General features: G+C 37.7%; 1 protein-coding gene across 3 annotated transcripts in view; it reads left to right on the top strand.

Moving 5' to 3' along the window:
• The window catches only part of CERT1 (ceramide transporter 1), an 82,812-nt gene that overhangs the window by 43,023 nt on the left and 13,440 nt on the right, over nucleotides 1-26,349 (top strand). For 2 of the 3 annotated variants that reach the window (XM_030968050.1, XM_030968049.1), the window contains exons 4-10: nucleotides 8,716-8,823; nucleotides 9,614-9,752; nucleotides 10,740-10,823; nucleotides 16,200-16,357; nucleotides 22,166-22,258; nucleotides 24,910-24,996; nucleotides 25,946-26,038. In XM_030968050.1, coding sequence (XP_030823910.1) covers nucleotides 8,716-8,823; nucleotides 9,614-9,752; nucleotides 10,740-10,823; nucleotides 16,200-16,357; nucleotides 22,166-22,258; nucleotides 24,910-24,996; nucleotides 25,946-26,038 — 762 coding nt within the window. Of the gene's footprint in view, nucleotides 1-4,871; nucleotides 6,338-8,715; nucleotides 8,824-9,613; nucleotides 9,753-10,739; nucleotides 10,824-16,199; nucleotides 16,358-22,165; nucleotides 22,259-24,909; nucleotides 24,997-25,945; nucleotides 26,039-26,349 lie in introns of those variants that run through there. The other variant, XM_030968051.1, reaches the window with a different exon arrangement.

The following is a 26,349-nucleotide window of genomic DNA, read 5'->3' as shown; positions in this document are numbered from 1 at the left end:
ATAATTTCTTTAATCTCTGTTACAATTTCTAATTCACTGTCATCCATTCAGCACTAAATGTCATTGTTGCTACTTGCATGCTGTGTGAAAAACTTTATCCTCTCTAAGCAATGTGTCTCAAATGTAATTATAAAGGCTAAAGGTAAAACTGCTCTGGTTTTAACTGTCTACCAAGAAAAGGAGGTTTCTATGCCCCGGGACTGAAGCAGAAACAGGGTAAGGGTTACTATTGGTCAAAGACCACTAGTAACCTCCAGCGGTGTCTGTTTCGTTTTCGCTATTTCCCTCTAGTGGTCACACACGATACTGACTTGGGGAGATTAAACAGATTAACTGGTACTAACCTGAAAGTAATATGAGTGTATGACAACTTAATTTTCCCAGTCATGATCTGTTAGACCACAGAGTATTGTGAAACCTTGTGACAGAAGGACATACTCCTATGTTTTGAATTGGTGATTCACCAAGGTTTTGGAAATTATTTTAATTTTTATCCTTTTAGATATCCAAATGTGTCTTTTACATGAAATATCCAAAGCTTTTACGTTAGATAAACTCATAATCTGAGTTTGCTTATAAAGTTTTTTGATGTGACATCTGCTTTATATGCATATCTTTGCTCTTCTCTATCTGTGGCTAGGTCTTACATCTAAACATTAGAAGTATTTAGATAATTTATCCCTTTAGTATTATGTTGGACTTGTTCTTAACTCATAAACTAAAATGAGATTTATAGAATCATGTGTTTTTATTCTTTAAAACAATTAATCTTCTTTTATTCTTGGTAAAACAATGTTTTATGTAACTTTTTTTAGATCTTGGTAAGCCATCGAGTGTATCATAGAATTGCTAAGATTGAAAAAGATCTTTAATATTTCCACATTCAGTTGTCAACCCAGCAACACCACCATGTTCACCACTAAACCATGTTATCAAATGTCATATCCACACATTTTTTTAACATTTTCAGATATGGTGACTCCACCACTTCCGTGAGCAGTATATTCCGGTGCTTTCCAACCCTTTCCATGAAAAAATTTTCATAATGTCTAAACTAAACTTCCCTTGCTGCAACTTGAGGCCATTTCTGCTTGTCGTGACACTTGCTACTTGGAATAAGAGACTGACACCCATCTCACTACAGCTTCCTTTCAGGTTACTGTAGAGAGTGATAAGGTCTTCTTTGAGCCTCCTTTTTCCAGGCTGAGCTATCCCAACTCCCTCAGCCACTCTTCATCAGGCTTGTGTTCCAGACCCTCCACCAGCTTCATTTGACTTCAGATCTTGCAAGTGTTGCTTCCTATGTAGGCTGAGGCAGGCACCTCAGGAAGAGTACTAGGATGTTGGTAAGTCATGTAGAGAAAAAATCAGAAAGGGGAAACCTTAGCTAGAACACAGTCTGGTCGCTGCTGTATAAGATAAGATGTTTTTCCAAATGCATTAACAACAAAAGGAGGGCCAAGGAAAATCTCCATCCTTTAATGGGCATGTGGATGGGGAATGCTATCACCAGAGATGAGGAAAAGGCTGAGGTACTTAATACTTTCTTTGCCTCAGTCTTTACAGAGAGATCAAATATCCTCAGGGCAAGCAGCCCTCTAAGCTGCTAAACAGGAATGGGGATCAGAATAGACTTCCTGTAACTCAGGAGAAAGTGACCTCCCATGACACTTAGCTACTCACAAGTCTATGGGGCAAATGAGATTCACCCAAGACTGAGAGAACTGATGAAATACCTTTCCAAGCCTCTCTGCATCACTTATGATCAATCCTAGTTTAACCAGGGACACCCCAGATAACTGGAGATTTGCAAGTGTGGTGCCCACCTACAAGAAGGCTCAGAATCAGGATCTGGGGAACTACAGCCTTGTTAGGCTGCCCTTGGTGACCTCAGTGCTGGGGAAGGCTATGGAACAGAGTATCTTGAGTGTGATGACTGGCAGCACGACAAGGTCATCAGGCCCAGCCAGCATGGATTTGTGAAAGGAAGGTCCTGCCTGAGCAACCTGATCTCCTTTTATGACAAAGTGACCTGCTTAGTGGATGAGGGAAAGGCTGCAGATGTTTTCTATCTAGACTTCACTAAAGCCTTTGACACCATTTCTGATAGCATTATCCTGGAGAAACTGGCAGCCTGTGGCTTGTACACAGGTGTACTGTTCACTGGGTAAAAAAACAGGTGGATAGTCAAGACCAGAGATTGTCAGTGGATGGAGTTACATCCCGCTGGTGGCCGGTCAGCAGTGCTGTTCCCCAGGGCTCAGCATTGGGTCCAGTTCTCTGTTGTGTGCTTAGAGACCATCTGGATGAGGGGATCAAGGGTATCCCCACTCAGTTTGCAGGCGATAACTTGGGTGGGAGTGTTCATCTGCTGGAGGGTAGGGGGGCTCTGCAGGTTGGACATTGGGAAGGATTTTTTCACTGAATGAGTGATCAGGTATTGGGTTGGGCTGCCCAGACAACTCATAGAGCCTCTGGAGGCATGCAGTAAAAGTTGTGGAACTTAGTGTTGTGGTCTATTTAGCATGGTAGTGCTGGGTCGAAGGTCAGACTCCATGATCTAGGAAGTCTTTTCCTACCTTAATGATTCTGATTATTTTCTGCCAGTCATGCAGAATGGTAGAGTTTGTCCTTAGATAATTATGTCTTCAGAACTCTGATACTTTATATCCAATATATTCATCTGTTGTTTGAAAGTAAAATTACCTTTGGACAGAATTATTGCCTAGGTAGTTTGAGCTTAATATATGGAATCTTTATGTTGTCAAATAGATATATGATTAGAAATGCATGTAAAGCTTCTACAGATGGCAGAGTGCTGTTGCCTTTTTTAAACTAGGCTGGGCTTTGTTTTTAAACAAACATGGTTTTGACTTAATAGTCATACTAGTTTTTATGAATCTTCAACCTTGGACAACTTGAGCAATCTGAAGCTGTATCAGGAACATGACAAAAAGTTGCCTGTCTTGAAGTCCCTTATTTTGTATAACTTTTTTTGTTTCAAATGTGTAATAACTTTTTTGGTTCAGATGTATCAGTGAGCCTCCATTGTTTTTGAAGGAAGTAGGTGTTGAGAGCTAACAAGGGCTACAGAAAGAAGGAAATAAGAATAGGTAATAGGTTTTGAAAGTAAAGAAATTTGTGTTAGTTTTAATAAGGTGTGAGATACAAAACAATAAATGTATTAAAAGTAAACCCTTTTTCCCCCTACTTTTCCCCAAATTACTGTTAGGACATGGCAATTGAAGCAGCACGTGTTTGCATGTATTTCCTTAGGTTGTGAGATAGTTTTCCTTAAATTCTTTGTCAAATATATTAGAGAATTCAACGATTCCAACTTTTTATCCTCCAGTTCTTCCTATATATTACATTATGCCAGCTGTTTGATAGAGATATTAATTCTGATGGCTAAATGTTTTAAAGATTAGAGGAGAAAAAACAATCAGTTTCTGAATTTAGCAGTGCCAAGGTAACTGCTAATTGTGCTAGATGAACAAGGGACTTTGGGACTTTGTGGGTTTTGCAGGAACATTTGCTTTGGCAGTTTTTCTTCTTATTGATAAGAAGCATAGATAGCTAATACTATTTATCTGCTGATAGATATATTCTGTCTGGCTGTAAAGCTTTTTGTAGTCCATTTCTTTTAGTGCAAGTAACAACCTTGTCTGCACTTTGAATCCTAGTGTTTCTTATTAGGAAAATGTTTTTTCTGGTTAAGCAAAGTGTAGGCCTCTCAAATCCATTTCCAAAACAGGGTCAGGCTTTCAAGAAAAGTGAATAAACCTCCATTGCTGTTTAACTATGCTCTTTGGAAATATCATTGTGGTCTTTAGCCCAAGATTCTTCACCATAATACTGGTGGTGGATACGTTTTTCTGGTTCTACAGAGGTGATACTAATATAATACTTACCTATCTTTGGTTAAAAAATAAAACTAAGCCAACAATTGGAGTAAGAGGCAATCACTCCTTCCCTGCCATTTTGAAGGATAAATAAGATTGCTTAAATGCCTGTTAACTGTATGTGCCTTAGTCTCCTCGCTCTGTCCCCCTGTTGAGACAGGCTGGGTTTTCCCTACATGCTCAGTCCCTGCGAAGCACAGGCTTTCCCTCCCACCTAGTGGATGCTCCATGGAAGAGCCAGTTCTTGGACCCCTGCAGCAGTTTTTCCTACTGCTCATCTGCCTGGGTCATCTGCCTTAGTTAGCACTTAACCCTGGCAACACTCCCTTTTGAATTTTATACATTGTGATGATGTAATAATATTTAATATAACTATTATGCAATTTTGTACGACTGCTAAAAATACCGATGTGACTACTGCTTTCACTTGGGATCATAACTGTTCTTTTTTTTAAAGGCAGAGTTGCACAAGTGCTAGCCAGACAATATGTAATGGAATTAATTAATTCTTTAAAATCCACTAGCTTTCAGAGCATGGAAACAAGTAACAGCACTTCCTTTAGTGCATTGGGAACTGATGCCAAAGCATCAGTGCTTTTTCTGCCGGTGTCTAACAGAATGGCATTTATTAATTCTTGTACTACAGTACAGACTTTACTTGTCCCTTTCCTGACAGCCCAGATTGACGGAAGGGATAAATGTATCCTCTTCCAGACTTGCTCATAGTCCCATGACCCAGGAGTACAAGCTGCTTTAGTTTTATTACTAAGTACACTAAATGTTGCAATTATTGTCAGTTTAGATTTTGATACTTCTGCTCAGTGAAGAGTTTTATTTTTATATGTGTTTTTGAATTTGGAATTCCTGGGGATTCCTCCTGTGAACATAACCTGAGTGTTTACTATGGAATTCCAACATATGTCACTGCTGGAGGAAAGTTAGGTCTACATGTCTTTCCTTGTTTTTGCAGTTGCAAAAAAAGGTCAGATTAGAAGCTCTTTCCTTTTAAATAGTCATCTGCACTCTGCTTGGGAGTGCTGTGGGTGGGGAATCACTATCCAGCTGCCCTGACTTGGATTCTGGAATTTTTACCTCTGCCTTCCTGCTAACTACCACCTTAGTTTTGCAACCTTAAATTTCCATTGTCAGCAGCTTCAGAGCAATTGAAAAATCAGACCTACAGACCCATGATAATTATATCTTTAATTTCAGTCCTCAGAAATGCATCCTATACTGCCCAAAGTGTAGTGTCTGTTGTGTTCTTACTGTCTGCAATAGTTTCCTAGGTAGCTCTGCCTTGGCTCATCCATGCACTAACCCATCTTTCTGAAGCATTTGCAACAAGTCTAAAAATTGCCTTTGGAACACAGTTGTTTTATAGAGCTTATCTGCTTATGTTCCACCAAGCTTTACGTAGTACCTTCCAGCTCTTTTGTGTTACTACCTTTTCTATCTTCTGGGGTTTTTCATAAGATATTGTGGCTTGATCTCTTGGATGTTTGAGTGCAATTGAGTGTATTTTCACAGATATGTAGAGAATGAGATTAGAGTCGCTGAGTCCTACTATCTGTTCCATTACCTTCTGAGTGAGCTGTATGCCTTAGAGGGAGGAGCTGCCTGCTGGTTGTGTTATGTAAAATAATAAATAATTTATAATGCTAACTGAATATATCTGCCTTGGTGAACAAACGTACATTGAAGTGCTTCACAGATGCATATTGAGACAAAATCAAAAGAATTCCCTGAAGACATGTGAGAATAATTTGCTTTATTTGATTTTTTAAATGGGAGAACTTCGCTGTGAGTCTGTGCTTTATTCAAGGGTATTATTTTCCACTTAAGGATCCATGCAAGCAGTTACAGAGATCTGCAATATGATTCTGCAAATACTTAGCTTTTTTTATTGAAAGCAACTTTTCTGACGTACTGTCTTGTTGCTGATACTAGCATCTACTCCAGTTAAAGGATCACATGAAGCTTTGGATCATGTGGCTCTTTCCTCTTGTCTGTTGTAACAAAAGGATTAATGGATTTTGTGCATTGCTTTAGAAAGCTGAAGGTGTTGCAATTACTATCAAATGCCAATTTTAATGTAGCTTTGAAGCTGTGATGTATGCATGGAATTTCAAAGAACTGCATCTTTTTACCGAGCATGGCAATTTGGTATTCGTGCTTGATGGTATGAATTGATACGACTTCTACAAGTAATTTTGTTTTCAAGCAGAGACTGTTGATTTCTATCATATGAACTCTACCAGCTTTTCCAGTTTTTATCTTGGGAAATTAAAATTTGTATAAACAGAAGAAACTTTGTCTACATTTCTCTTCTCAATGTAAATTATTATTTCTGCAGTGATTAGTTAACGATGATCTGCTTTGCAAGACATAAATGCGGCAGTGACCTGCTCTCGTTTAGATGTTGCGGTAGTAGAATGGTGGGGCTTTGCATGATTCATGCTTTCTTTGTTTGTGTTCATCTGCCTGCATGTGTCTGCTGTGAGCGGGATGGCTTGTCTATGCAGCAGTTAGAAATGAGTACTTATTTTCTGGTTCTTGTGAAAAATAAGTATTCTCAATGTAATTTTATTTTTTTTCCTTTTGACTGTTCAGATATAATTGTCTGACACAGTCTTTTGAACGTGATCTGTAGATGTACATGCTTTTGATTGTACAAACTCATGCTGTGTGCTGTTCATTTTGCTCTTAATGCCTGCTGAATTTGCTTCTCGATAACAAATAGTTAATAATGTTGCACCTTTTTATTGGTAGACTTCGCAAGCTGACAGCTGTATCCATATAATCGTGTATGCTGTTACATGTACAATTCTGTAGCATGGATAAATTATTTAGTGGAAAAAATAATCACAACATAATCACAAAAATAATCACAAAAAATAATTACATAAATGAGAGAAATAAATACTCTGCTGAAAAGGTACCTTAAAATCAAGCTTATATATTGATGTGGAAAGAAGGGTACGGTTTTTCTCTTTCGCCTTCAGCTTTTATTATGTGAACTAAATTAGCTGAGCATTGACTGTATGCATAATATCAGAAGAAAAGAATTTAATTCAGATATAGAATATAAGGCATCAGATTTTCTACTTACAGGTTTATAATATTCTTGGAAGTTCTAAAGTAAGACTATATAGGTGTGGCTTTGACTAAATCTCAAGTAAAGAAATCCAGAAATTTCGCTTCTTAAGCTTAAAGCAAGGTCTTGCATAGGTGTGTTTTTCTTACATTAAGAACAAAATAAGAAAACACTTCCTATCCTTAGTTAACATACCCTAACCTCAGTGAAGTGGGTATTTTGGCTACATTTAAAATTTATCTGGTTTTTAAGCCATATCCTATTAAAATGAATTTATATCATCTTTCCTAGTGTGTACAAGTTACAGAGAAAATTAAATGAATTTTTACTGTCAAACTGACTATAATAAAAACATATTGGGTCATCTTAAAATTTGTGTCATATGCTTAAATAAATATTGAAAATACTGATTAAACAGTGAAGTCTTTTTATATTTGTGTTTAAAAGAAATTTTAAAAGAAATGTTTCCAAGTGTTGGGTGACTCTTCAGGTTTATGCTTATTAAATGCTTTTGAAATAAAGCAGTCATATGCCCAAGCTCTTACTTGTAACTCAGACATACATACTTTGTCCCTCTTTGCCTAAATTCTTAACTCACACTTCAAAGAACTCTTTACTTTTCTCTGCTTTTTAACTTAACCACACTTTCCTGCCTTCTCAAAGCCTATACAGCTCCCTGTTTTTCCATAAAATGTACAACAACTGGAATTTCATAATTGTTTCTTCTTTGTTCTATACCATTTGTTTTGTCTCCTTTCTCCCTGCCCCATTGGAGTTTTGGTGTTACTACAGAATTTATTTCTGTCAAAAGTCCTTCACTGTTGTCTCTGTCTACTTGATCAAACTCATCTGCTAACAGTATTTCTTATATTATTCTGAACTATCTCTGTTTATTGCTCACATCTCCTTTGCCAGGCACATAATTTAGATTAACATTTAGAGGAGTTTATTTTCCTTTAGTTTCTCAGTATCTGCTTCTGTTTGACTTGTGAGGAAATTTGTCAAACTCTATTTTTGATCTTCTAAATGTTGTTCTAATAAAGAGATGTTTTTCTTTTTTCATTGTTTAGTTAGTTACTTTTATTTTATCCTCTCTCTTACTTTGAGCATACCTTGTTTTATGTAGACTTCTGTTCTCATGAAATATTAATTTCAGTCTAGTATAAATAATTTTGCCGAAGAAGACTGAAACAGGAAAAAAACTTGATAGAAGTAATTGTCTGATCTTCTTTGATTTCTATTTTGTTGCTTTTAAAAAGAAAATGGTACTATTTGTATTATTGGATGGAGTGACTGAAGTTGATTGTTTTAAGACTGAACCATGTTTAATCCCCCAAGTAATTGCAGAGTAATGTATGTTTTTTAAATAGGCTGTGTGAAAGTTACTTCTTAGGAATTACATAAACCAAATTAATGAAACACTGTCCCTTTTTTATACCATTAAATATATATTGCTGTGTCCTTTTGGGGACACATAATTCATGGTAGGTAACAAATTATTTTACAAATTGATTAATTGATAATAAAAAATAAGTTTATAATAACTTCACAGATACTACAATCAACATCTTAGATGCAGGCACAGTTTGAGTTATTTAAAACTCTACTGCAAAAAACAAGTGGGTGAGTTCCAGAGAAAATTGCATTAATCTTGTTTTCAATATTTCTGTTTTATCAAAAGCCTCAGCACTCTAGTTTTTTGTGTGGTTTGATTTTTAGACTGAATCTGGCTATGGATCAGAGTCAAGTTTGCGACGTCATGGCTCCATGGTGTCTCTTGTCTCTGGAGCAAGTGGATACTCTGCAACGTCCGCCTCTTCATTCAAGGTTGGTGCAAAAAATTTTCCTAATATTCATGCATAAATAACATGCAACTGGAAAAGAAGTAATGTATGAAGACTTACTCACATAATTATAGAAAAAAAACTAAATGTCAGTAGTCCATCATACAGAGGATATGAGAAGCTCTCTCATGCCTCTCACGCAATCATCCCTTTTAAACTGAGGGGTCATCTTCTGTGGCAAGAAAATCAAACTTGTGAGTGTGTTCATTAACTTTTTCAAGTTTACTCACCAAATATCCTGTGCTCCAAATGAAAACAAACACTAATTCTGTAGTTTAGTGAGTGTGATATAGCCCTGCCTGACAAATTATGGCTTTCCTTGTGTCCTGCATATGAATATTTAATCTATGAACTGAGTGTGCTGTACTTCTGGGAGAGCAGGAAAAGAACAACACAAGAAAAGGGAATAAAGTTTGGAGCACAGGGAAAAGGGAATAAACCGGAGCTGACTGCTTTCAGGCAAATATGTATAAAGCTGGTAGCATGTAAGTTCACTTTTTAATAAAGTTTTGTGGAGTGCTCTGAAGTAGCAGGTGCAGTCAAGAGAAAACATTGAGACCAGTGACAAAATGAGTAAGGAATACTCAGATAGGGTTTCTTCTGACATTAACAGTATTTCATAATTGCTGATATCTAAAATGTCCTTAGTGTGCTTCAGTTTTTTCTTCATAGCTGCAGAAATATCTTGTTTAAAATTAAATTGTAGCTATACTGCATCAAGCTATTGTTGAGTATGTAGAAACATTTCACGCTTTTTTTGTTTGTGTTTTCAGAAGGGCCATAGCTTACGTGAGAAGCTTGCAGAAATGGAAACCTTTAGAGACATCTTGTGTAGACAAGTTGATACTTTACAGAAATACTTTGATGCTTGTGCAGATGCAGTTTCCAAAGACGAACTCCAGAGGGATAAAGGTAATGCTGTAGCTGAAAACTCTTCCCTCCATAGACTGTAGCTTTTTACTGAGGAAACCTCTTGATACTGGTACAATACAATTTAATGTCTTATAAATAAAATAATGTATCCTAAATTAAGGATAATAAAGTAATGTAGCCTAAATTTAGTTTAGTAAAGGATCAATCATTTGCATAAATGCATATGCATGTTAATTATTTTTGCTTTGGAATGCAGATTTGCTTTAAAATCTGCTTGATGTTAACCTGTAGCTGTCAACTGTACAAAAGCAATGCTCTTTTTAAGTATTTTGTTATAGAACACCAATTGCTAACTCTCACGGATTAAATTTATTGCTGTCTCTTACCTGTTATTTTGAAAAATAAATGGGATATTAGTTTTGATAGAAACAATATACTTTAAAAAGTGAAAAGTGCTGCCTTAAGTAATGCTTCTGAGGTGTATTGGCTGGAAATAGAGCACTGAATGCACACTTGAGACCATACTAGACTACAATGTGGATGCCTACATATCTCTGAATTGCTTATACCAGAGCACAGCTCATCACTGTATCTCTGCACTCTGCTGGGGCATTTATATTCATCCCTGTGTTTGTTCTGGCAGTGTGAAACTTTCTGTAGCAATAAAACACCAGAGAAGTGCAATTCCACTTTTTTTTTAACTTTCCAGTGTAGAAGATTAGATAGGTACTGGATCATGGTTCCTACTTATCCACTTGTAACACCAAAGTATGTTGCTCTCACCAGAGAATTGAGTACTAAACTTCAATGCTGAGCAATTTTAGATTCTGCTGTTAATTGACATTTACACTGGTAGTGGTCTTGGATCAAAGAAGATAAACCAAACCCAAAAGGGGGGGAGGGGTCATAACTGTTGTTACAGGAAAAAGTGCTGGCTAAGCATGAAGATGGTCTTAATTCTTTCTTGCACACCAAAGAACAAGAAAAGCTTTCTCACTCCCATAATACACTCTCTCTCAAATCTAGTGGTAGAAGATGATGAAGATGATTTCCCTACAGTACGTCCTGATGGAGATTTTGTACATAACAGTAACAGCAGTAAGGAAAAACGTAAGTGTCTCCCAATTCTTTCAGTGATGAAAATTAGAATGAATGGTATGGTGATACGTCTGGTACAAGACAGGTGTATTATGCTCTTTTCTAAGCAGAAAATGGTAAGAATAGCTATTTAAGTGTATGTGAATGGAAGTTCTTAGTCACGTTATAATTCTTTAGCAACTTCTACTGATTCTCTGAGTTATTCTTAATTCACACAAATACTAATGCAAGTTTGTCAAGCTGTAATTTCCTATTCTGTGTCTAAAATTGTTGTTGCTACAAAATTCTCTTGAAACAGCTGCATTATTCAAATATTAGGAACTCAGATTTTGTAACAGGTTATTGCAAGTGTTACCTGCTTTAGGAGTTTGCGGGAGTTCAGTGCTTTTCCACTTAGGGATGTCCCCCAATGGTTTTCACAAGTACTATGGCTGTAGAATGGTTTAGACATCACTGTTACTGATTCTTATTTATCATAATTCTAGAGCTTTTTTGCTGTCTTTTCATTGTTATAATGAGCAGAATTCTGGTATTTATTTTTATCTTAAATGAACTAGTTATTTTACTCACTGTACCCATACAGCAAATGTAAAGAATTTATGCAAGTCTTGCTGTTCGAGAAATTTGATAGTTCTGGTCTGGAGGAAATTGTGTATGCGTTTAAACTGTATTTGCATTTTTCTTAGACCTTCTCATGTTTTCTGACTGAAATATTCTAGTGTTTACACTCTCTACTTGTTGGCAATTCAGTTAGTCCTAAGGTATTTCTTTGACTTGATTCACAAAGGTTAGAAGTTGCACCTCCAGTTTCAAGTGTGATGGAATCTCCCAAAGTACTCACCAGAAATGTTTTTTAAAATGTGAATACTTTCATGAAGAACCTAGAAAATAGAGGGCAAAATAACCCTTTTCTGTGTCTTCTGTTTTCTTTTTAATTGGCTTTTGTCCCCATGTATTATGTATTTCCCTCTTGTATTTAAGTGCTTTTTCTAAAGCATATCCAAAAGTGCTGTGATGGAAGAGGAAAGGAAAGGGAATGGAAGGAGCTTTTCAGGTTACTTCCAGAATTCATCACATAAGTAGATTTTTGTACTGACTACTGATTGTAATGCTGATTTCAGAGACTAAGTAGCATAACACAGAAGTTTTGAAGCAAGTGTAAGCAGGTGTATGGTTCCACTAACCCTGTTGTCTGTATGAAGCTCTACTTTTTTTTTTAAGAACCATTAATTTAGATTTTAGAAAACTGAAAAAGGCTTCTTTAACAAATGCTAAGTAAGAGTTTAATTTTACTGCATGATTCATTTTGGAAGAGATGTCTTTGTCAAACTCAATTTTTGTACAATCATGTGGGAGTTTCAGCTTAGTTTACTGGTAGAAAATCTTTTCATGTTTACATTGTTCTGGTGCATCTGTAATATATATGCATATACTATGGGGAATGTCATTAGGAAAGTCTGTATTTTTAATGGAGCTGGTCATCAAGCTTTTGGGAACTTACATGCTAAGAAATTGATACTTGGTGTTATGGATACCTGTATAAACTCACTTACTATAGCTCCCTACAGGAAATAATTCTGCAACCCCTTGCATTTTGCAGAACTTCTAATTCCAGATGAGTCCTGTATTCCATTAAATTTACTTTCCAACAATTATTTCTATGAAAATATTTATCCCCTTTTCAATTTTTCTGTGTCGCAGTCTGATTTCTAATGGCTAAATTAATTAAATATTTAGTAGCTGAGTGCTGCAAAGCTTGATTAGAAATGAATAATTAGACTCTCTGTCTTAAAGTGGAATTAAAAGTGATACAATGGGGGAAGTAGATGTCTCAGGTTGAGACAGCCATGCTCATGTATTGGGCAGAAAAAAATACAGACTGAACTGGCAATGAAAGATTTATCTTGAACTGCACCCTTTCTAAAGCTTAGCCTCAGATCAGCTGTTAAAATTTGGTTTCTCAAATTTCAGATTCTCTTGCTGAAATTTCTATCTCATCCTGGAAGGACTCCAACAATCTTCTTAACCGTAGCTTACAAGTGGTTGCCTGTTTATTCTGAGATGGTTCTCCTCTCAGTGGTTAAGGAAGTGAGGCATTGGTTCAACCTCTTAATTTAGCTTACTATGATATGATGAAATGTTTAAGCATACTGTTCAAACTACTAGTGCACCCATCTAAAGTTCAAATTATTAGATTTAATACTGACTTAAGGGGCCATATTCAACTTGACTTTTGCAATTTGTTCTCTGTGTGGGAGGAGAAAGTTAATGTAAATATGGACATTGGTGTACTGCTCTAAAGATTATTTGGATAGAGAGGCTTTCTCTTTTCTGTGTTCTATAGTATCTTTAGGTGAAGAGGTAGGTAGAGTACTATGAAGTTGTTTAAATATATTGGGCACCTTCCAATTACAAGATCTGGTAGTTGGAACTGTAAAAATTTTATATAAAACACCAAGGTATGGTGTCTGGCTGATGCCTATTTGCCCATTGGGATCTTATATTCAGGAATGTAGAATCTTGATCTCTAAGTGTTCCCATTCATCCCCTCAGGAAAGAGAACATATTTAGATTTAAATTTTCTAAGAATAGGAAGAGCAGGAGTAACCTACTTAAGGAGCCCCCTTGAATATGGAAGATGTCTATTGTACTGGAACTATAAAGATGGAAGTGGTACAAAGGCTGAAGAAGAGAAATTTGATGTAAATTACAGCTGAGATTTATGTTGGATTTTTGTGCTTTGAATGGAGGAAAAATATTTTCCAAAATATTGTTGAAAAGCTGGAGTTGTTCTTAAAGGAAAACTAATCATATTGATCCTATTGCAATCCACAGAGGATAACTACAGTAGACATCAAGAAATGGACATGAACACAAATATTTGTTTTTCACTTAGAGTTACTTAAATGACATAATGTGTAAAGGGAGCATAAAATGGAAAAAAATGGAAGAACATCTTTCTACTTACTCTCTTTAGAATACTTTCATGTTTCGCTGGAAAACAGATTTGATCAAATAGTGGGAAGGTGTTACTAGCAGAATCTTGGGAACAAGAAGGGAAACACCTATCCTAACAGACACAAAGGTCTAGGAGAGAAAAGCTAAAGAGCTATTGAAAGTTAAAGAATGGTATGAAGAATTCCTTTTATGAAACAAAAGAGAAAGCAAGTCAGAAATAGAGCATAGATGGGATAATGAAAAATGAACTGCTTGAAAGATGTTGAAATTGAAGTTAGGGTGGGAGACAAAATTATCCTGCTTTTTTCAGTTGACGGCATGCAGTTTGATAACCAAAGAGCAGTTGCAATAGTAAGAACCCTTTCCTATTAGTCTTTACCTTTAAACATAGATCTCCAGATGTCTGGTTTAATTTTGAAATAATCAATTTGGAGCTGACATGAAAAAAAGTGTAGAAATGGAATCAGAAATATGTTTGGTTTCTCCAATTAGAAAATCTTCTCACAAGTATTTGTAAAATGCCAAAGCTCAGTTGTTCCTGAGGTGAGGGTTGAGGTCATCTCCCTACATGCTTCAGAAAGACAGATACTTGCTGTGATTAGGAATGAATCAAAATACTTGTATCCATCATAAGGAATTAGTTGAGTGACCATCTCTTTTAAAAAATTTTAAAAATCTTCTGCAAGATGTTCATTTTTGCCCATAATTGTAATGACTGAAAAAATCTGGCCACTGACTTTAAGTCTGCAGCTCTTCATCTGAGACTAGTCATTAAAGAATGGCTTAGGACTCTATGGAAGTGTTAATAAGATGTGGCTGAGACCTCGAAAGGTACAAAAAGTACAATTAAGCTGTGTTGCTGTATTTCCCTTAAATTCTACTGCAGAGATTTCTGAAATTATTTATATAGTGTTGCAGCTAGCGGCAGTTTCTTCAGCATGTCTGCATATTTCCTAAGTAAGAGAGAAAAATCACATCTGCAAGCATTATAGCTGTGCTGTTAAGCCTGCATGTGAACATAGCCTACACCAGCAGGAGGAATTATTAGTGTGAAACCATCTTTTTCAGTTGTGAAGTATTATGGGCAAAGTTCTTGTATAATTTTAATTATTTTCAGTGGAGACACTCTTTGCCAGTTTATGCCACTGTCAGTGTCAGTCCCCTCTGTGTTTCCTCTGCAGCTGTTGGGGAGGGAGAGCTGGTCTGCTCATTATCATTTCTGAAATAGGTTTTTCGTTCTCTTGCTTTTCTTTTTCTTTTCTTCCAGCCCCCATCATTTTTATCTTTTAGGGAATGTTCCTGATTAACATTAAAAAAAAAAGGTTGTATTCTACCATAGTATGTCTGCTTCTTGAGGTATTTGGAGTTGTGTGTAGTCTGTAATTACTCATTTGAAAAAGAGTTTGATTCCTTCCGAAAGGGGGACATGTAAAACCTTGAGAGACTCAAACCACTGTTGAAGGCCATGTGATGATTGCTTTCCATTCCCTAAGTGCAGACACTGCTCTGTCATTACAGAATGGAACTGCTTGAAACTTCTGCTTTACTCTTGTAGACAAATAAACTTACTCAAAAATTAATTGGTACTTTTTAAACTGTAAAAGTCGTATGTTGACAAACTGACAGACTGGAGGAAAAAATTATGTCAGTCCAGGTTATAAGTCATGAGCTTGCTCTTTGGCAATAGCAGGAGTTACTTTAACTTGCTGGGTTCAGTCAGCTTCAACTTGTGTTACTTCTGCTTTGTAATATTTTCTGACATTCATGTGCAGTGCTTGATATGTTATTATGTCAACCTACGTACCAGTGTGACATATAATAGGTACTTTTTTTTGCACACATTTTAAATGACTTGTTTAAATAGCCTTAGCAACAGATGGCCTGGTTGACAGCATGAAGCAGTTCTTGGAACTGTAAAACTCACAGTACTTGGAAAATTCAGCACATTTGATGCTTTTATCTTATACCTTTTTACTTTTAGGTTTTAAAATTTGTAATTATATGCTTAAAAGAACCTTGAATTATACATTTTGGATTTGATGACATTTTGAAATTGTTCCTTTCTCAGTGCTGAGTCTGATACGTTTTAAGGTTGCTCTGTGTTAATTAGGCCCCATTTCAAGCTGTCAAACTGCTATTGTTACAAACTATTACCACTCCCTCCACCCACATGATTTGCAGAGTGCAGAGTAATACAGCATTACAAGCAGGCTTGAAATACAGTGTAGCAAGATGAAGCTGCAAGGATCTGTTTCGCCTTTTGAATATTTTTCTTTATCCTGTGGATAACTGTGGACATTATTATCACTTCAGAATTTTATTTTTAAATTAACTTTGTAGCCTGTCTGTTGTCTTCAAATATAATACATCCATGTGAAGTGCTTATTTGATTAAGGGCAGCTATCAGTGATCTCATATATGTGTTTTTAGTGTTTCCACATGTGACACCCAAAGGAATTAATGGCATAGACTTTAAAGGAGAAGCTATAACTTTCAAGGCAACTACTGCTGGAATCCTTGCTACACTCTCTCATTGTATTGAACTCATGGTAAAACGTGAAGAAAGCTGGCAAAAAAGGCTAGATAAGGTAAGATCATTTTCCTTTTACTTTTGTTGAAAAAAAAAGTTTCTTTAGCTTCAAATTGAAATTTCAAATAAGCTATTACTAACTTCTGTACTCAAATAACTGCTTCTATTTTTATATACAGCATTTATTAATTTCAGGTACTTAAATTATTAACCATATAAAATGTTAAGGAGCCTTGTTCTGAGTGGTGATATAGTGGTGATATAGTAGCTCTTTCATCATAGTCTTTTTTTCACAGCACTTATTCAGATAGTAGTCCTATAGTCTTTATATCTGTAAAGAATCTGAAATTATCTCATAGCAGTAAGTGTATTGCTTACAGCATTCTGACATAGACTTAGTTGTCTGTGGATGCAAAATGATGTTCAAGTCTCTGAAATGTTATAGTACAATAAAAGGTGGTGATAACACTGGGGAGAACAACCAATTCTAACTTTATATGTCTCCTCAAGATAAAATTATTTCACTGTCCTCTAGGAGACTAGTGAGATTAAGTTATACTTTATACTAACCGGTTAAATCTTCTGTGTCGTGTTAGAGTATCTGTTATTCTAGGCAGTGATAGTCCATTCTGAACCTACTCAACCAGTGTAACAGCTCTAAAGGAGCAGTGTCTTCTTGTCTGAGATCTGTTGTTGGAGGCATGGCAGGTTGGAATTCAGGCTTTAATTTTTAGAATCCTGCCATTGCTGGCTGGTGTGCACTGCAGCTGTCCTTCTGTTCTCCTTCCATGTTTTGATGTCACATATACCATGTATCAAATCTTACTCTGTTTATTGATACACTTTTCAAAGAGTGAACATATCCAGACATATTTGAATCCTTGAACCTGTCTTCTGTATTGTTTGTGCATATGTCAAAGGCCTGGCTCTGTGTCACTGTGTTGTGACTTCTGTCAACAATTCTTTACTGGTTCAGCTGAGCATTGGAAGAATTACAGTAGGTCCAAGACATGAAGCCTGTTTATAAGGTCATTGGGGAGTTCAGGTTGGATAGAGTCCTCAAGAGCTCTCTCTTGCTCTAACCTTCATCTTAAAGTAAAGACAGTTTGAGTCAGACCAGGTTGCTCAGGGCTTTATCAAGGCTGTAGACAGCCCAGCTCTTCTATGCAAGTCTGCTCCTCATCTGTTATTAGAGTGAAAAATTTTGCCTTATATTCTGTCGGAGTAAGTTTTCTTCCAGTATCTGATGCTTATTTTTCAGTCTTCTCCTGTAAACTTTGAGGAGACTGGCTCAATTTCTTTATTAGTTTATTAAGCATATCAGAAGGATACTGTTAGATGCCACAGTAAAAGCCTCCACTGTGCTGGACAAATACTCTTCATTTGTGTTGATGAGACTTTCCTTAGAGCACGTTTTTCTTGCCTGTACTTCAGTATATTTTAATAAGGAATAATATGTTAAAATATAGCTTGAAATTATTTAGGTTTGGGTTTTGTCACTTTTTGTGTTGTCTTGTGAACTAGCTTTAAAGCACTTGTGGGAGAAGCAAATTCAAGGCTCAATTTCACTTGGTTTCTCATGGGACTAATATCTCATACAGCATGAGTAAGTACATTTTAAAGGGGCTCACAAACTCCTTTTGACTTCTTTTCCCAGGAATTAAAAGTGCAAAAGCTCCTGAAACCTGAGAGTTTTCAACTTGCTCTGCTTTGGCAGACTTGCAGCTTTCTAAAAGGCCCATTTGTCAATGACATTTTCTGGGGTTTAGAGGACAGTCATGGTATTAAGTACCTTCATTAGTTTATAAAGTCATTACTTTGTATTCCTCCCTTTGCTCACCTTTTGGAAGAGGAGATTTTTTCTTGGATGCAATAACTAGACTTGTGGGATAGCCTTGGCAGAGAGTGAAATGCTCACCACCTATTCAGCAGGATTAGGTAGAAGAGTAGAATGAGAAAGCTCATGGGTCAAGAGAAAGACAGGAAGCTTGCTCCCTGGTTTTTGTCAGGGCAGAACATTCTTGACACGTGGAAAATCAATTTGTTGCTGATTTAAAATAATGGGAAGTTAATGGGAGACAGAAGGACAAACAGTAGAATAAGTTGTCTTGCCCCTTTTCCCGAGCTCAACTTCATTCCTTCCCTGTAGGCTCCTCTACCTAGAGTCGTAAAATCATTAAGGTTGGAAAAGGTTTCAAACCTTATCAAGTCCAATGGCTAACCTAACCCTTCCAGGTCCACCAATAAACCATGTCCCTGACTGCCACATCTGCACCTCTTTTAACATTGCCAGGCTCAGTGATACCACCGCTTGCCAGAGCAGGGCGGTCTGTCCCAATGCTTGTCTCCCCTTTCAGTGAAGAACTTCCTCCTGATATGCAGTCTAGCCCTCCCCTGCTGCAGCTTGAGACTGTTTCCTCTTCTGCTTGTGCTTGTTACCTGGGAGGAAAGACCAACCCCACCTGGCTACAGCCTCCTTCCAGGCACTTGTAGAGAGCGATGATGTCTTCCCTGAGCTTCCTTTTTTCCGACTAGACAGCCCCAGCTCCCTCAGCCACACTCCTCACAGGAGTTGTGCTCCAGACACTCCATCAACTCCATTGCTCTTCTCTGGACAGCATCTCGATGTTCTTCCTGAATTGAGGGTCCCAGAACTGAACACAGGATTCCAGGTGTGGCCTCACCAATGCCCAGTACAGGGGGACAATCCCTGCCCTGCTCCTGCTGGCCACACCATTGCTGATCCAGGCCAGGATGCCATTGGCCTTCTTGGCCACCTGGGCACAGCCTGGCTCATGTCCAGCTGCTGTCAGCAGCACCCCCAGGTCCTTTCCAGCCACTCTGCCCCAGCCTGTGGAGCTGCCTGGGGTTGGTGTGACCCAAGGGCAGGACCCAGCACTGGGCCTTGTTGAACCTCACACCATTGCCCTCAGCCCATGATCAGCCTGTCCAGATCCCTCTGCAGAGCCTTCCTGCCCTCCAGGATGCAGCAGATCAGCACTACCACCAAGCTTGGTATCATTTGTGAACTGCCTGAGAGTGCACTTGATCCCCTTGTCCTCATCATCCGTAAAGATATTAACCACAACTTGCCCAAATGTTGAGCCCTGCCAACAGCAGGCTACCAGCTGGATGCAACTCCATTCAGCACCACCATCTGGGCCCAGCCATCCAGACAGATCTTTCTTAACTAGTGAAGAGTTTACTCATCCAAACCATGGGCTGCCATTTGCTCCAGGATAATGCTGTTGGAAATGGGAGTCAAAGGCTTTAGTGAAGTATAGGCAGATGACATCCACAGCCTTTCCTTCATCGACTAAGCAGATCACCCTGTCATAGAAGCTCAGGTTGGTAAGGCAGAACCTGCCTTTCACAAACCCTGGCTGGCTGGGTTGATTGTTCAGTACATGCTGTGTGCACTCACTTGAGATAGTATGTTCCATAACCTTACTGTCTGCTAGCAGCAGGCAGTGCAGGGTGAGCAATGTTGCGTTTGCAATTAGTCGAAAACTTCATCTTTGCCGTTGCTTCCTCCTCATACATTTTTCCCAGCTCTAGTGCAAGTAGCTCTAGTGCTTCCATTGGTGACAGCCCTCTGGGAAAAAAAAATCTGTTGCAGTGTAGATCCTTCATGGGATGTGGCTCCTTCAGGAAATACCCCTGCAGTTTGGACCTATATATTCTCTGCCCTGGAGCTGCACCTCCTCGCCTCCTCATTTTCTTTGTCTTGGCATCTCCTCTGTGATTTCTCACTTTTTCTTCCAATTCTTCTCTCCACAGAGTGTTTTTTACTCCTTTTTCCCTCAGAAGTGTCACATGCATGGTACTTGGGCTGTGTGTTGCAGTGAGTCTGTTTTAGAGCTGGCAAGGGCCACCTGTGTCTGCCACAAGGCGGCCTCAGTCTCCTCCCACAAATGCTACCCATGTGAGCAGCGCCTTGATGCCGACACCCTTAATTACAGCAATTGACTGTATTCAGACTTCTGCTACCATTATTCCACAGTGCTAGAGCTGCTTTTGGTTTAGTTTTTCTCTTTTCATCTTAGTGCTCAAACATCACTTTTTAAGAGCAGCTTTTATAACTATGGGCCTGATCAAGAGACACTGCTTTCTATATGATAGATAGGTGTGGGATGAGAATGGTGTAGATCTTTGTACTTTTGATTTTCTTGAATCTGTCTGTAAAATTCTCTAAAAAGGAAATAAATATTGTGCAATGATAGAAGTATAGATTATATGATTGTGTATTGATGTGTATTGTACTATTATCTAAAGTTATTGTAGTTACAGCTTTTCTTTCCACCTTTTATACTTAGCTCTTAGGATCTTGAGCTTGACTTTTTGTCTCCAGTACAGTATATAATACATTGAATGTATTTTAAAACAGACTTTTCTTAAAATACATACACATTGTATACACAAAGGATTTTGTCATTAGTATTTGATCCACTGTTTTACTTGCAATGAAGTCTTTGTGATAATGCTTTTCGTGTTGTCTTGACTCCTACAGCATTTTTCTGTTCTTGTTTCTGCCTTCTCTAATATTATTGCCAAGAGAAGCAGGCAAATTTGGAGAGTCATATTTTGACACATGTGAATTGTAACTAATTTGCAGATTGAATTACAGAAACTATGGGGATTTGGAGTGAGTGGGAGAAGGAGTTGTGTTTTAGGTGGGGGTCTGTTTTGTTTTTCATTCCAAGTCTGGTAACATTTCTTTACTTTTCTCAGTGACTTATACTCAAGTCATGCTTTATGTATCTTCAGGACTCTCCAGTTCCTTTCAAAAAAGATAAACATGCAAAGTTTTGTGAAATCTGTTAGCCGGTACTGCCTCTTTGATTGCTTGAAAGGAAAAGCCTACAGTCACAATTAAGTACAATATTGTCTCCATCAAAATGTGGTGGTTTTTTTGGGGTTTTTTTGTGTATGTGTGTGTGTAAAACTTTACTACTTTGTTCTATATTAAAAGTATTCCCTAACTGGAAACGGGAAAATGTGTTTGAGGGAATGTTACCACCAAATTCCCAGTTAGTGAACTTGTCTTTTCAGTATTGCTTTAGGGTTTTCCACTGAATCTTTAAATTTCAGTTTGGGTTGCTGAATAATTAAACCCATATCTGCAAGACGTGTATGATGTCCACATGTTAGACCTAACTTGATTTAATCTGAAGTGATTTTGAAAGGGGACAGAGAAACATCTTGGAAAAAAAGCTGATTTTTCAGAAGCGTTTATAGCTTTTTCACAGAAAGTATCTGGCAGTATGTGGAATTTGTAGAGGCAATATTAGACTTAGTCTGATTTTGGCATTACAATTCTTTTATTCAAAATAGACCATGATATAGTCACCATCAGCTTTCTACATAGACTGGCACCTAATACAGTCACAACCTGTTACGGGAGAAGGGTATCAAGTTGCACTCTCTGCATGGAATCCACAAAATTATTCACATTGCCCTAATTATAGGTACAAACTTGTTAGTGTATCACTACATTCAGCATGTTAGCTTTTACCCTTTGTTATCCCTGCCCAAGTATCTGTGTCAAGGAAGTTTATATGAAGTGTCAGATACAAAGTATGACTCCCGATGAAGCATGAACAACTATGCTTAAACTAGAAACCAGTTTTAGCTTGCTGATCTGGTTTCTTCCACATGACAGAAGGTATCCTCAAGGTAGCTAGTTCCCCAAACTTTCTATTATATATGCATGTATATTGGCAGATATAATGCATATGTGCAAATAAACTCAGAAATTCATCAGCTTTGCAGTTGCTGCTTGGAGAAAACACTACCCTGGCCATTCCATTTATTGGCATGTTCACACTTCATTTTTGCTGCATCAAATGGTCATGTAATTTTACAGGAGACAGAGAAAAGGAGAAGAATTGAAGAAGCATACAAAAATGCTGTGACAGAACTGAAGAAAAAGTCACACTTTGGAGGGCCAGACTATGAGGTATGAATTTTACTTTAGAAATTGTTTATAACGCTATGACTTTTTCAGGTGCCCACTAAGCCACTCTACTACTCCCCTCAGGTGGACAGGGGAGAGAAAACATAATTGAAGTCTTCTGGGTTGAGATATGGACAGGGAAAGGTTACTCAGCAATTGCTGACAGAGGCAAAACAGAGGCAAAACTCAGCTTGGGGAAGTACTGCTTAATTACTAATCAAATCTTAAAACCACCCTTTCACTACCCCTCTCTTCTTCCTGGATTTAACTTCACTTCCAAATTTTCTGCCTTCTACTCCTCAGCTGTGCAGAGAGAAAAGGAATGGGGGTTGTAGTCAGTTCATCTCACATTGTCTCTGCCACTTTTTCTTCATCTCAGGGAGTACTCCTTATAGTCTTACCCTTCTCCATTGTGGGATTCCTCCCACAGGAGACAGTTCTCCATGAACTCTTCCAACATGAGTCCTTCCCACGGACTGCAGAGTTCTTCATGAACTGCTCTGTGTGAGTCTTCCCCACAGGATGCAGTCCTTCAGGAACAGGCTGTTCCAGCATGGGTTCACAGTCCTGCCAGTAAACTTGTTCCAGCATGAGCTTCTCTCCATGGGGCCATGGGTCCTGCCAGAAGCCTAATCCTGTGTGGGCTTCCCACAGGATCACATCATTCTTTGGGCATCCACCTGCTCCAGTGTGGGCTCCTCACTGGGCTGCAGGTGGATCTCTGCTCCTTCGTGGACCCTCCATGGGCTGCAGGGGAACAGCTGCTTCACTGTGGTCTGCACCAGAGGCTGCAGGGAAATCTCAGCATGTGAAGCTGAGCCTTCCTCAGCATGTGAAGCTGAGCTGAAACTTCCTGCCCCTCCTTCTTCACTGACCTGGTACCTCTGAGCTCTTTCTCTCACATACTCTCACTCCTCTTCTCTAGCTGCAGGTTTTTTTTCCCCCTTTGTTAAATACATTATCCCAGAGGTGATGGGCATGGCCTTGGGCAATGGCAACAGCAGGTCCATCCTAGAACCAACTCACACTGTCTCAGTTGGACAGGGGGGAAGCTTCTGACAGCTTCCCACAGAAGCCACCCCTGTAGCCACTTCAGCTACCAAAACCTTGCTACACTAACACAATACACTTTTAAGATTGGGTTGTTTCCTAAAGAGGGAAAGTGAAGTTTTACAAGCCAGTGCAAATATGATTTACAAGTGTGTTCATGCCAGACTTACTTTTTCACCTTGGAAACTGAAACTATGAAGAATCTCAGTCCTTAATTTCTTGAGTGGAAGTATATCTTAACATTTGATGTTTTGCTTTTGTCTGAAGTATGTTTCTTACAGATATTTCTGTTGTTTTTTTCTTACTTCATCATACATTTGATACTGCTTAAATGTAATTGTACTTTACCTTTTTATTTGTTCAGCTGTAGAGATAAGTAAAACAAAAATACGAAAATTCTGACAGCAGAGACAGTCCTAGAAGATGACATTTAACTTTAACTGTTTTTTAATTTGTCACTGCAACTTGAAATACTATGTTTTCAAATTCTGATTTTAAGTTCCTTCTGTTAAATTGCATTTCATCAGCATTCTCCTCAGTGAAGTATTTAGTTCTATTCTAAGATGCATAAACCAACTTTTGAAGAGTAATAGTAGAATGATTTAGGTTGGAAGGGACATTAAAGATCATATAGATCCAATATTCCTGCCATAGGCAGGTACTCATCCCAGTCAACCAAGTTGCTTAATGCCCATCCAGCCTGGCCTCGAACACTTCCACAAATGAGGCATCCACACTAATGTAAGCTAGTGCACCTGGAATACAGTGAGCTTGACCCTTTCACGTACATTAATGAAACACGTTTCTACTTTCAAGTCATAGCCTGAGAAATAGTATTAGTACTGTACAGCTATCTAAGGTACTTGACATTAGATTAATTGTTGTCATTGAGACATTCACTGTAAAGGAACGAAATAAATAGGAAGTTGAACTTTGTCTACTTGGTTAGGAACCCAGCTGCTTCTTCCAGGTGTCACTGCTGATACACAGTTTTGGGGTTTTTTTTTAACTTGCAGGACTAGGTTGTTTTACAGTACGGTAAATGCAGTAAATCTAAATTTATTAAATTACCATTTTAATTAGTAGAGTTTTCAATCCTTGACTTAACTCTACCTGTTGTTTAGTGTTAACCTGCTGTTTCTGAGAATTTTCAATAGAGATCCCCAAAATGACGTCTTCCCTTGTTGTATTTTTGAACACACAGTGCCTTAAGGCACTGAAATACTTGTGAGGAGTCTAACCACACAGTTATGTGAATAGATGTACTTTACTGACACTGTAAACATTTTCAAGAGAAGACATTTGTTAATTAAGTCCTAAATTTGGAGTCAAAGCATACTGACACTATTACTCACTTTCCTGGGGTTTTTTCTTCTTTATGTAACTATCATTAAATTGTTGTTAGAGGATGACATTTCCTTTAACAATTAAAGGTTTTCAGAGAACTTGTAATCTAAGAACATTGGTGACAATATTTGAGATCTGTAGAAGAAATTTGCTTCCATCGGTTACATATAAAATGTAAATATGTATTCCTAATGTTAAATTGAAGTGGAACTTTTATGTCTCCAGGATTTTTAACTAGTTTTTTCCTCATGCTCTAGGAGGGTCCTAATAGTCTGATTAATGAAGAAGAATTCTTTGATGCTGTTGAAGCTGCTCTTGACAGACAGGATAAAATGGAAGAACAGGTACTAAAACGTGAAAAATGTCTTATGATGAGCACTTCATGAGAGACTTAAGTGTCTTACAGTCTGTCCTGAGGTGTATCTCCTGAAGCTCTAGTTTATTTATTCTGACACTGATTAGGGAATTCCCCTTACTATTTTTTACAATAAAATATGGTTGCGTAATGCTAATTTTAAGATAGTAGCTTCATAGCTTGTCTAGAAAATAATAGTATAACTGCTAAGTTTATTGAGTGTCTCTAGTTTCTAATTCCTAAATAAATGTCCTGTATGAAAATTATCTATATGTAACTGCTGCCTTGTTAAGATAAAAATATCAAATACTACTGTCTCTCAAAATCTCAGCTATCCCTCAAAATCTAGTAATTCGTCTGAAGTTTCTTTTTACTTCAGTGATATATGGAATAGGAAGGACATTGTTCTGCCTGGGTACTTCAATAACTAATTTTTTTAATACACTTCAGGACAACTATTAAAAAGGATAAGATGCATTCTAGAAAATAGAGTTTGAGAAAGTATAGCAGCATGTAAAATGCGAGGGAATAACAAAGTCGTGCATCCTTTGTCATAAAATACTTTATGCTTAGGAACATAGTGAATAACAATGACTTGAGAATTAGAAGACTTTATAGTGGACCTGTAATACCCAATAGAGTTTACCCTGTGTTGGAATCTCTTAGCAAAGAGTAAAGGTTTTGAGTGACTGTGATAGTACTACATGGATCTTTAGAGCTGCCAGTGTGTTTTCCTTAACTCAGAAATACACCTTGAAGTTTAGATTAATTCAGTCTTCAGGCCCACTCACTGACAATTCCAGTGGGATGAAGGCTTCATGCCTGTCATGGACAGCATTAGTTGTTATAGTCACTATGTAGATTGAGCATGACTCACTTTGTTTCACAGTCCACCCCGTGGCAGCTGACTAATAATAATTAAACCTATGTTGTTGCAGTCCCAAAGCGAAAAGGTTAGATTACACTGGCCAACATCCTTACCTTCTGGAGATGCATATTCTGCTGTGGGGACTCATCGATTTGTGCAAACGGTAAGATATTTATCCTGATCTTCTCAGAATAATGGGCTGGTCTGTGCTGTTTCTATGTAATGTTTTGCATGGGTAGGTGAGATTTTTTTGGTGTTTCTAGTAACTTCCAGTGGCATACTCATTTTCGAAAAACAGTAGCTGGAACTGAAGAAGGACTGCTTTTTGTCTTGGCTCAAAAATACTGATTTGAGAACCTACTTAGAATATTCTTTACTTGTATCAGACTTGTCAGCAGAAAAAAAAGGAAAAATCCCAACTGGCTAACTGCAGTATTTTCAAGATACTTTCACCCAGATTCATTGAACTGATTT

The sequence above is a fragment of the Camarhynchus parvulus genome, chromosome Z (genome assembly GCF_901933205.1).
Source record: "Camarhynchus parvulus chromosome Z, STF_HiC, whole genome shotgun sequence".
Classification (NCBI taxonomy): Eukaryota; Metazoa; Chordata; class Aves; order Passeriformes; family Thraupidae; genus Camarhynchus; species Camarhynchus parvulus.
This window is presented reverse-complemented; position numbering and strand designations above follow the sequence as displayed.